We start from the raw sequence: 11,984 nt of genomic DNA, 5'->3' as shown, positions 1-11,984 counted from the left end.
CTCCTCCTCTCCTCCTCCTCTCCCCAGTCATCCTTACCTTTACACCTCCTCTCCTCCCCAGTCATCCTTACCTTTACTCCTCCTCTCCTCCTCTCCTTCTCCTCTCCCCAGTCATCCTTACCTTTACTCCTCCTCTCCTCCCCAGTCATCCTTATTCTCCGCAGGGAGCAGTCCAGCGGCGTGATGTTGTACCCCTTTCTCCTTCTCCACACCAGAACAACATCCAGACCTGTACAAAACCCAGTATGAGTGCAGTACACACACATGCACGCCCACACATGCACACACTCAGGAGAGCCCAGCAGCCGACCATTTACCTTGGCCTATAGGCCAAGACGAAGTGTCCAACACAGGGCATTGTGAGTGGCAGACCTGCAGAGACTTTGTTGAGGAGCAGGGGTGATTTCTGACAGAAAAGCAAGCAGAGGACAAAAAGGGTGAAAAAAGCACTGTTTAAAATTGCTACAATTTTCGATAATGCATGTTCATGGTTGCCTTGGTAAGAAAAGGCCATAAATAGATACATTTTAACCAATTTTCGTACAAATAAATGTTAATTTAATAGCACACTTGAATGTCACAATCATGTGAGGAAGCCCTTGTCACAGATGGTACCACACTGAAATTATAATTGTATCTCTCTTGACTGTATCTGGCTTTCTGAACAAATGTCAGCTAACTCCCCTTGGAACAAAATGTTTCATTTCCATACCTGACATTTTAATTTAGCACTCTGATAGTTCATTACAAGCAGTTTGAATTGACTTTCACAAACATAATTGCGTTTGCTTCAAGGTGCCTTTTTTCAAGGGGCCTTTGTGGCCCTGTGTTATTTTTCTTGTACCATTTCTGTGGTTGATTGTTGGATCGTGCTGAGTCTGATCATTTCCGTAATAGGAAGCCTATGGAGACAGAAAGAGAGAGAGAGAGAGAGAGAGAGAGAGAGAGAGAGAGAGAGAGAGAGAGAGAGAGAGAGAGAGAGAGAGAGAGAGAGAGAGAGAGAGAGAGAGAGAGAGAGAGAGAGAGAGAGAGAGAGAGAGAGAGAGAGAGAGAGAGAGAGAGAGAGAGAGAGAGAGAGAGAGAGAGAGAGAGAGAGAGAGAGAGAGAGAGAGGGGAACATGACAATGAAGGTGACATGACTATGAAGGTGGCCAAATAATTTACAGGTATATTAATAACTAGCCTTTATGGCTGCATTAACAAATGTGATTTTTCAAAAGTCTTTCGCTCACAGCCAGCATTCTTTTCAGATGTTCAAGGGTCAAGCTCGAGGGTTAACCCACCAAAACTAACTGCCTGAGGGAGAACCCAGAGGAGGTGAATAGCCTGTAACCCTATGTTTCCAATGCTATATACAGACATACGTGAAGGACTATTTGTCATAAAAGACACATTAGTTAGGCTACCATACCTACAGTTAGGTCATTGTGTGATTAGATATGGGCAGTAAAACCTGCAAACTGGATGATCACGTCATGATCACAATGTGTATGACATTAACCAACTAGTTCAATCTGGTGAAATCATAGCCGCTCTCAATGTTCTCTCTACATCAGGGGAGGCTGGTGGAGGTAGAAATCGGAGGATGTGTTTGACACCATTCCTCATTCCATTCCATTCCACACAATGAGCGCCTCCTCCTATTTCTACCTCCACAAGTGTCCCCTGCTCTACATGGACTCTAATAACAAACCACCAGACTACAGTCTTACCCATTACAGTAATCACCTTATAATGTGCAGCTGTCCTTATGTACTCTCAAACCCCTCGTTGAACAGACTCTCTGATGGGTGGCTGACTGTTCTCTATAATCATCTGGTTTAACTGATTAAAGGCAGTCCATGGGCTATTGTTCCACTGGAAATAAAAGGTAGATAATTATTTGTTCCTGGGCTGGCCCCTGGAGCGTCCGGTGATGGATCTACTGAAAAGCCTTTGCCTTGCCAAATACCCACTCCCGTCCTCAGACAAACCCCTAACAATGACCTCTTTGTATGGACAAACTGTTTAGGCTACAGTTTTGCCATGATGGACATTGAAAAACACTGACTATGTCCACAAAGGAATTATGTTACCAAGGATGCCACGAACACAGCCTGAACTCCAACAAGCCCGTCTATTATTTTTTAACTCTCCAAAAATTCGTTCCCTTAACTGCCTGTGCGCAAAAGTCGCATTTTTAAGCAAATTCATAGGCCGATACTGCATTTGCATGCACCATCAAATCTGTGTGGCCTCAAATGTTCACTTCTGACATCACTACAGGCGGGCAGGCAGGCTGGCTGGCAGTAGGGCTGGTTTTCCACGGACACGTCACAGTTACTCATATTTATTAAGTGGGAGGCAGCGGCAGTAGGGAACTGGCTGCTTCTGGTTCTTAGGCACACATAAATACAAAGCGGTGCCGGGTGCAAGGAAAACACAAAGAAGAGGAGAATCATTCTGACGTTTTAAAACTGAAGACTAACGGAGTCAGGTAAAGACCTACTGAAATCAAGCTTGATTCGATTAGCACGTATAAAACGCCTGTCGTCGCGATGTTCTCAGGGGTTTGTATATTTATCAACGTAGAACAGAACTAAACAGCTGACTCGCAGCTGTCAGCACTGTAGGTTTGTAGGCAAGTGTATTTTATCCGTGTTATTATGATGTGTTATAATTATGCGCCAGTTTAGAAAATATATACCATATTCGGTAGTCTGACAAGAAGAAACATTTTACGCGAGTTTGCATGATATCCACATAAAACTATTTATTTGGCTATCTTGAATATTGCAATTTTAATGAAGATGTATTATGATAACTTTCGCCACGAATTTCATATAGAAATAGTTTTTTTTTCTTTTTTTTCTGGTTTTCGTTTGTATGTCATAGGCCCACACTGTATCAGGATATCTCTCAAAAAAAGAACTCTCGGTGTTTCTTTGTTTCAAACTCCACTCAGTAATGCCACTTTGGCAATAGGACTCTATTACGTGGCAGTGATGATAGGCTACGATACACAGACGATCGCAGCCTCTCTAACACAACGGTTCGGTTACTGTGGTCAGCAGAGAAACTTGAGTCAACTTGGATGACATTTTCTCACTCTATCTCTACATTTTCTCTCTCCCATCTTCTCCAGTCTGTCATTTCTAGGGAGTTTTCACGATTTGCTGTGATTTGGTTTCCGTCACAGCCTCTCTTTTGCCAATGGATGAGAACATTTTTGTAGAATTATGAACAAATGTCTAGTTGTTCCTCAAAAGCTTGTAGTTTATACAATGGTAATAGCTGACATTATGAGCATGAGTTGGCTATATTTTCTCTAGATGATAAATTCAAGTTCTACCACATCATTATGCAAAAATGTGATCTGGTGAGAGATCCCTAACCACCAATTAGATTCATCACATTTTGTACTCTGTACTCAAGAGGCTCTTGAGTCCGTTATGTACCACCTGATAGTGATAGTCTGTACCTCCCTACCTTTTCTGCCGTCTGAATACGTGTATTGCTACCTGTGTTTTTCAAGACGCCTGTACTCCTTTAAGTGGTGTTTACCTTTGGCATTACCACTTCAGTCCCAGCATGGCACTGCGACCGCGCTCCTGTTTATGTGCTCCAACAGGATGGGATGACATCCAAGCGGCCTGCATTAGCTGCGGGGGGATGGGGGGGGGGGGCTGTCCTTAGCCTAGCATCTCAGCCCTGGAGATCCAGTGCTGGGGAAGAGGTGTGGAATGTCTGGGTACTTGGCATGGAACCCCAGATGGCTCGGCCGGTTATTGATGTCTGAGGAAGCAGAATGTCACGTAGCCACGCTAGTGGGCGCCGGGGACTGATAGAAAGACTGGAGTGGTCAGATGTGTCTTGAAAGCAGCTGTGAGTGTGGACAGCTGTACAGCGGAGGAAATGGATGGATGGATGGATGGATGGATGGATGGATGGAAGGGGTTCTGAGGAAGGAAAAGAGGGGTGGAGGTCGGTTTCAAAACGGACAGACAGACACTTAAATCACCACCCCACCCCCCCCTCCCCTCCTCTTACTGTTGCCTGCCCCATCAGATGTAGGTTGCTGTTTCTAGGTCAGGCATCGAGTCCCCCACCCGGGCTCAGCCCACCCATAATCTGCTGCGGCAGATGAGCGAGGGTGAGCGAGGGGTGGTGACATGTGGAAAGTGCATTAACCAGATAATATAATCAGCCAGAGAGGGACGAATGCACAGACTGTGTCTGTGGCCGAGGAGAGAGAGAGAGAGAGAGCGGGGGAGAGAGAGAGAGAGAGCTAGGGAGAGAGAGAGAGAGAGCTAGGGAGAGAGAGAGAGAGAGAGAGAGAGAGAGAGAGAGAGTCGAGAGACAGTGTTTGTTTGTGTATGGGAGGGATCAACCTCATTCTGTAATCAGTTCTGTGAACAGTTCAGTTATCCCGTAGTAGTCATACTGTAGTATGAAATAGTACGATTGTAATGTCTTGTACTGTACTGTGCTATAGCCATACTGAGCAATGTGTGCGTGTGTCAGACTTTCCTAGCTGTTATGGGTGATTCCCATTTCTCCGAGAGAGGTGCACTTAGAAGTAGAGGACCACCATAGAAATAAGTTGTTGACTTTTCGATCTTCTATCCACCTTTGGCTTGGAAGTTCCCTGTAACAAGTTGGCCAATAACACTGATAATTGACATATGGATGGATGGAAAGTAAGTAAGTAAGTAAGTAAGTAGCACGGCCCACAGGGCAGGAGCCTATCTCCTGTTTCTGCAGTGTGAGGCATCTTGATCTACAAGTACACCCCCTGGACACCCCCTTAAACCATCTCCTTATTGCTGAGTGCCAAACAGAGAGGTCCCAAGGCTTTGGTATGACTTGGCCCGGGAGGTAGAACCCCCAACCTTCTGGGGCGGTAGTTATCGACGGTAGTTATCGCGTTTCTATGTGTTGTGTTCTACGGGCTCTTCTCCAGCTCGGTCTGTGGGCCTGTGTGGTGTTCGCTAGCTAACAGTGCACAGTAACCTTCTGAGGCTCAGATGGACAGCGTGTAATACGCGTACATGCCCAGCCACAGCTGCAGTCCTGATAGATGGTTCCAGTCAACAGCTGTTCAATCGCTGTTTGACCCCGCGTTTGAGGAGAAACCGCCTCGCTGTGCCTTATTCAGTGTTCCTCGGCACCGCACCATGTGTGCAGCCATGTGTCCAGCATTGCCATGGCGACGTCGTGGGGAGGTGTTGTTATGGGCTGGGGGTGGGGTGTGTATCACGTGCAAGTTGCCACATCTCAGTGGAGAGGATGGAGCAGCACACGGACGGAAAGACGAATGTTCCCGATTACTTGAGTGTTCGACAATGCTGTCGCCTCTCAATTCCCCCCCCCCCCCCAATTCCCCCCCCCCCCCCCCCATCTCTCTCTCTCTCTCTCTCTCTCTCTCTTACACACACACTCTCTGGCCTTCACTCAATTAATGTCTCTCTCTCCTTCGCCCCCTCTCTCACGTATCCTGTTACTTTTCTCCTGCTACCTGCTTTCTCTCACACAGTGCTTTTCCATTTGGCCCTGCATCCACTTAGGCACTTTTACCTCCGTGAGAGACAGAAGTGTGAAAGCAAACGTCACCACAGCCTTTCAATGTTAGATCTGTCGTCCCAAACAGTGTATTAAAGACCCACAGGCCTCGTTTGCTCAGTGTCTTGAGGCATACTCCAACATTAGATTAGTATAATGGGATCAGCAGGATAGGCTTTACATACTGTATACCGCCCCACTGTGTTTTCTCTCTCTCACACACAGATGCCTGGAGATTAATTATCCCCTAACTCAGACATACGCTAACTCAGACACATGCTAATTCAGACACATGCTAACTCAGACACATGCTAATTCAGACACATGCTAACTCAGACACATGCTAATTCAGACACATGCTAACTCAGACACATGCTAACTCAGACACATGCTAACTCAGACACATCCTAACTCAGACACATGCTAACTCAGACACACGCTAACTCAGACACATGCTAACTCAGACACATGTTGTACTCACGGAAAACAATCAGTTTTCCGTGAGCTCTGTATGTGAACGTCTCTGTCACCAATATTGTCCAATTGTATTCTAATTGCATCACAATACAACCCGTTTTTCTTTTTTTTTCTTTTTTTTTTTTTTAAATCGCAGCTATTTTGATAGCAACACGAGTCCTGTGCCTCCCACCCTGTATACAGTCCATGGTGAGGTGGATAGATGGGAAATCCCATGTCAGGTGTCCAAAGATGCATGGCCCAGAGGTCCCTTGAGGCCGGCCTTTCATACATACCAATCCAGGGCGAGGGGGGATTCTATTTCCAGAATGAATTGATGTCATAAAGGGATTCAATATCTGAGAAGGGCTTGTGTGTTGTGGAGCCGCGGAGGCCTTTGAACTCACTTCACACGGAAATCAATAGAGTTCTTGACCTATAAATGCTATCTTCCCCCTGTGTGAGGGCCCTTTCTCTCCTCTCTCCTCCTCCTCTTGCCCGCGGAAAAGTGCCTGGACTTGTTTTCTAACTGAGGCCCTCTCTTTTGATTTCTCTCCCCAGACCCCCTAGAAGAGGAGCTTGGACGGCATGCAAAGTTGTGAAATATCTTCAGAGAGCACTGATGATCCTCTTAGTAGCGGCCTACGCACCCACCGGCAGCCTCGAATAGTAGTGATCGGCGCGGGCTTGGCTGGCCTCGCAGCGACCAAGATCCTCTTGGAAAACGGCTTCACGGATGTCACAGTCCTAGAGGCTTCGGACCGCATCGGAGGCAGAGTTCAAAGCGTTCAGCACGGTGAGGGGTTGTGTTTTTGTTATGGAGACGTGTGTTTTCTGCCTACATGCACACGCGCACAGACACACACACATACACACACACACACACTGTCATTATGTCATTATATGGTGATAATGACCTTCTCAGAATCAGAATCAGAATTCTTTTATTTGGTACAAAAAAGTACATTTGCACATACAGGAAATTGACTTGGTGAGGTTGGTGCATGGGACATAAAAAACTATAATATATACAGTATAAATAAGCAAAATATGAACAAAAAATTTACTATTAACAAAATAGCTAAAAATGTACAAAATAAAACAATAAATTATGTAGGCTGTGTGAGGCTAAGAGGCAATGAGGCTAGAGGCTGTGAAATGGGTATGGGGCATTACACTATAAATTAGAATAAACGTAAATAAATATAAATTACACTGTCAGTGCATTGTGTGTGTGTGTGTGTGTGTGTGTGTGTGTAACAGGGTGGGTAGTGGAAGTCCCAGAGTCAGTGAGAGGCAGGGAGCTTGTTTGTGAGCCCCACTGCCATGGGGAAGAAACTGTTCAGGTGGTGCAAGGTTTTGATCTTGATAGACCGGAACCTTTTGCTGGATGCAAGTCTCTGGAAGAGGTTCTGACCAGGATGGGAAGGATCAGCGATGATCTTTCCTGCTGTCTTACTGGTCCTGGAGTGGAACAGATCCAGAAGAAACGGCAGGTTGCAGCCGATGACCTTCTCGGCTGACCGAATGGTCCGCTGCAGTCTGCCTTTGTCCTTGGCAGTGGAGGCAGCGCATGGGGTTAGCATGGTTCCATAATAAATCCATGATCTCAAAATCTTTCAATTATGAGTGTCTCTTGAGGTTGTATTTTCTGACTCCTCAAGCAATCGCGAAGGCTCCATTTAGAATGATGTCTACAGTTAGATTCAATGAATCGACTTCCTCTACCTTCAGTTTCACACAGTGTCTCTCAGGCTCTTGTCAAAATTACATTAATTTCTACAGTGAGATTCAGTTGCACTTTCCACACATTCACATTGATACTCACAGTAGAGCCCTGCGCGGGACTGTTTTCTTCATCCCGCTCCTGCCCGCTCTCACTGAATTTCTGACCATTACCGCCCGCGACCGCAGGGTGTGTGTTACACTCCCGCCCGCTCCCGCAGTGTGTAAGTCCACTCCCGCCCGTGTCCGCAAAACTCTGAGAATTTCTGCCCGCACAATAATAGAGATGCATTGATTTTGTGTCTTCTCCCGTCCCGCAGGAGAAAACACGTAATTTTATAGGCTATTAATAAAGAGATTCATGGGGTTGTTTGAAGCTAGGCTATAGTGTTTGCCTGATGATATCTTAGTTGTCTAGACTACATCCCGATCCCGCAGTGTTTTTTTTAGCCGCCCTTTTCCCGCCCGCAGCAAAGTTCAAACCGCCCGCTCCCGCGAGATTTGCGTTGGGTCCCGCGGCAGCCCTCTAACTCACAGGATCCTTTCAACTTAACTCCTTTTCTGTTCGGTCCACTAAATGACATACACAGAATAACTTCCGGTACCGGCTTCCTTCGCTTCCATTCAATTCCACGGTGTGTGTGCAGGACAAGCGACTTTGGAACTTGGAGCCACGTGGATCCATGGCGCCAACGGGAACCCTGTGTACCACCTGGCGGAGGACAATGGCCTGCTGGAGCACACCACGGACGGCGAGCGCAGCGTGGGACGCATCAGCCTCTACACCAAGAACGGCGTGGCCCACTACCAGACCAACAGCGGCACGAGGATACCCAAGGACCTGGTGGAGGAGTTCAGTGACTTGTACAACGAGGTGAGACGCACACACACACACACACACACACACACAGAGAAGGAAGAGAGACAACACCATACTAAGTCTATCTGCACATTCATATGTAAGTACGCCTATTCAGTCGTGTGTACATGCAGGGCTATGCTTACATTTCCATACCGTACGTTCTGTACAAACGCACATGCAAGCACACACCTGCACACATATTGAATCACCCTTTTTTTTTTTTACTCCAGATCCAGATGTCCCCAAGTCGCGGTATCTCACTATACCTCCTTTCTACCAAAACTTGCCCATCTGATGAAATGACTACAGTCCCCTAAAATATTCCTAGTCAAAACGGTGTCCAGATGTAGTACCCATTTACAATATAAGTTATAATCTAGCAAGCTAGTAGAACATTCCCTCCCCCTGACGATAATCATTTGAATTCCCTGTGATCTATTCACTCAACGACGGAAGAAGCCGAGTCATCGGCTCTCTGGGACCCGCAGGACACGGCTAAGCGAGGTCAAAGTTCATTGAGTGATTTGATGATGAATTTGACCTGTCGTTCCACTACTCCAGGAAGTAAACATAGGCTTACGGTTAGACGGTCTTGTGAGGCTCCAAATCGTTAAATAATGATGTTTTTTGAGCGTATGCATGGTGGGAAAATGGCACATATACATAAAAATGGATTTGAGGTAAAGTGCCTTTTTAATACAAAGTGACGCACGCACGCACACACACACACACACACACACACACACACACACACACACAGGGGCAGGAATTCAGTCTTGCCTTGTTCTGTTGGAGCGTGTTATGCTCTGTTGGGTTACCTCAGAGCATCCTGTTAGTCACGCTACATCTCCCACCGCCACTCAGGCTCGTCAGACCCGTACGCAGGAAACGCTTTTCTCCACTACTTTTCATTTCCCTCTTCCTCCACAACCCCCCCGCATGTGAGACTGCCCAAATGTACCTGCCGATGCTTTTATCCTGATTGCGGGTGCTGTGTCTCCACATGTAATCGACTTCACATGAAGGATATTGAGGACATTCTGATTATAATTAACTCTTACTCCAGTTTGACTTGTTTTGGGCACCTCAGTTTAACTGGGAGGGAGCGGCATATTATTATTTATTTTTTTTAATTTACCTTCCACTCGCTCTGCTGTGTGTCTACGTACTGTATAACAATCAATCAATGCCAATCATCCTGCAGGAGCACTGGGCAGTGGCGTCACGTCCGCGCTAACCGCTAACCCCCCACTGCGTCCCTGCCTGGAATCAGCTCCATTAGCCAGCAGGGTTAGCGGAATCGGTAACAAGGCAATTGACTGTGTGCGTGTGGGCATTTGTGCGTGCGTGTGTTTGTGCTCAATGTGTATGTGTGTGTGTGTGATGAGGTGTATGAAGCCGTCGTCAATGTAATACAATACTTGTAAAGTTCTGTTATTGCTTCATTGATGTGCTGTTCTTCGGTTGCTGAATATGGCAATATGAATGACAAACTTAATAAGAATGTTGCTCTAGCATCACGCCATGACCCAAACTGTGGCTACAGTGGTGTTGTGTCACACTCACATACCTTTACACACACATGTACACACACACACATGTACACACACACACGTACACACACACACACACACACACACACACACACGTACACACACACACGCACACACACACACACACACACACACACACACACGTACACACACACACACACACACACACACACACACACACACACACACACAGACACACACACACCCTGGCATTATGTCATTATATGGTGATAATGACCTTCTCAGAATCAGAATCAGAATCAGAATTCTTTTATTTTTCTACACACACCACAAGTCTCTAGGCTGGTGAATATTTCGCGTTTGTGTTGTGTCTCAATTCCTCTGTAGTACCTGTTGTCTCCTGACACTCTGTTTCACCACCAATGGGCCTTCATTCACTCACAAAGAGAGAAATTCTCTTGTGATGTCATTCAGCTGTTCCAGTTTCAGTTCAAGAAATCTGACTCCTTCACCAGTTCACCTACAACCTACTTCTTGGCAGTAATTCACAGTTAGCTGTGTGTGTGTGTGTGTGTGTGTGTGTGTGTGTGTGTGTGTTTGATTCATGATGTGCTTCATCATGCGAGAGACACGAGGAAGTGCCCGTGTTGCAATATTAATCCACCACCGTTCCTGCAAATAATGTTTGACGTAGCACTCAAAACTCACTGGACTTGTTTTGGTTGGTTTGTCCTTGGTTGTGGTTCGAGTCGAAGACTGCCTGTTTCTGGATTCAACAAGCTACATTGTTGCACAGCTGAATGAGGCAAGAGAACAACGAGTTGAAGAACCACAACCCCTGCAGGCTCACAGCTCTGGGCTCACACTTAACTCTCAATCTCCCCAAAATAAAGAGCTTGTTAAGAAAGGCCCATTTCCATTTATGGCATTTAGCAGACGCCTTTATCCAAAGCGACTTACAACAAATACATTTGTTTCAGGAAGTGAATCATCTATCCAACAGTCATCATAAGACATAAGTCATCATCAGTCATCATCCATCATCCTCCTTACGGTTACGATTACGCTACGATATAAGTCATCATAAGTCATCATCCTCCTTACGTTTTTCTCCCCTTTTCTGTCCGCCCCTCCCCCTCTTTCTCTCTCTCTTGCTCTACCACCCCCCTCCTTCCCCCACACAGGTGTACGAGCTGACTCAGGAGTTCTTCCAGAATGGGAAGCCTGTGTGTGCCGAGAGCCAGAACAGCGTTGGCGTCTTCACGCGGGACGTGGTGCGCAAGAAGATCATGCTCGACCCCGATGACTTGGAGAGCACCAAGAGGCTCAAACTGTCCATGCTGCAGCAGTACCTCAAGGTGTGTGTGTGTGTGTGTGCGTGTGCATGTGCGTGTGTGCGTGTATGTGTGCGTGGGTGTTGAGCTTCACTTACATATAATTATTTATATGGGTTGGTGTTAGTTAAGCCTGTCAGGTTGCACAATGGTCTGAAACCTGTTCTGAAGATTATTATCATGTTGTGACTGGATTCCATAAGTATTGCATTTAGTATGATTCAGTCTTTTCTGGAGACTGTCACTTCGCACCCCCCCCCACGCTTTTACTTTGGGTGGGGGAGGAGGGCCGCTAATTCTCAATCTGTACCGTCGCTCCATATAATTATCCCCAATGACTCCAATTAGTGTTGATTACGAAAAGGTCAGTTTGCTAATTAGAATAGAAACAGTTCAGACAGAAAAATGGCCGCCTACCATTCACAAGGTGAACTATGTGACAAGACTTGCAGGAGAAGGACAGAAACAAAGGTATCCTCAGGAAGCGTTGTTATTAAAAAGCACAGTTGTGTTTATATATTAATTTCCTGGCTCGCCGCTCTGTCATAGAGC

General features: G+C 46.3%; 1 protein-coding gene across 1 annotated transcript in view; it reads left to right on the top strand.

Moving 5' to 3' along the window:
* The first annotated feature begins 2,397 nt into the window (after positions 1-2,397).
* smox (spermine oxidase) overlaps positions 2,398-11,984 on the top strand; it is a 17,198-nt gene continuing 7,611 nt past the window's right edge. The window contains exons 1-4 of the mRNA XM_083692949.1: positions 2,398-2,476; positions 6,559-6,793; positions 8,370-8,596; positions 11,283-11,456. Coding sequence (XP_083549075.1) covers positions 6,586-6,793; positions 8,370-8,596; positions 11,283-11,456 — 609 coding nt within the window. The 5' untranslated portion in view covers positions 2,398-2,476; positions 6,559-6,585. The remainder of the gene's footprint in view (positions 2,477-6,558; positions 6,794-8,369; positions 8,597-11,282; positions 11,457-11,984) is intronic.

The sequence above is a fragment of the Argentina silus genome (genome assembly GCF_951799395.1).
Source record: "Argentina silus genome assembly, chromosome: 21".
NCBI lineage: Eukaryota > Metazoa > Chordata > Actinopteri > Argentiniformes > Argentinidae > Argentina > Argentina silus.
The sequence above is the reverse complement of the archived record's forward strand: the minus strand, read 5'-3'. Positions and strand labels throughout refer to the sequence as shown.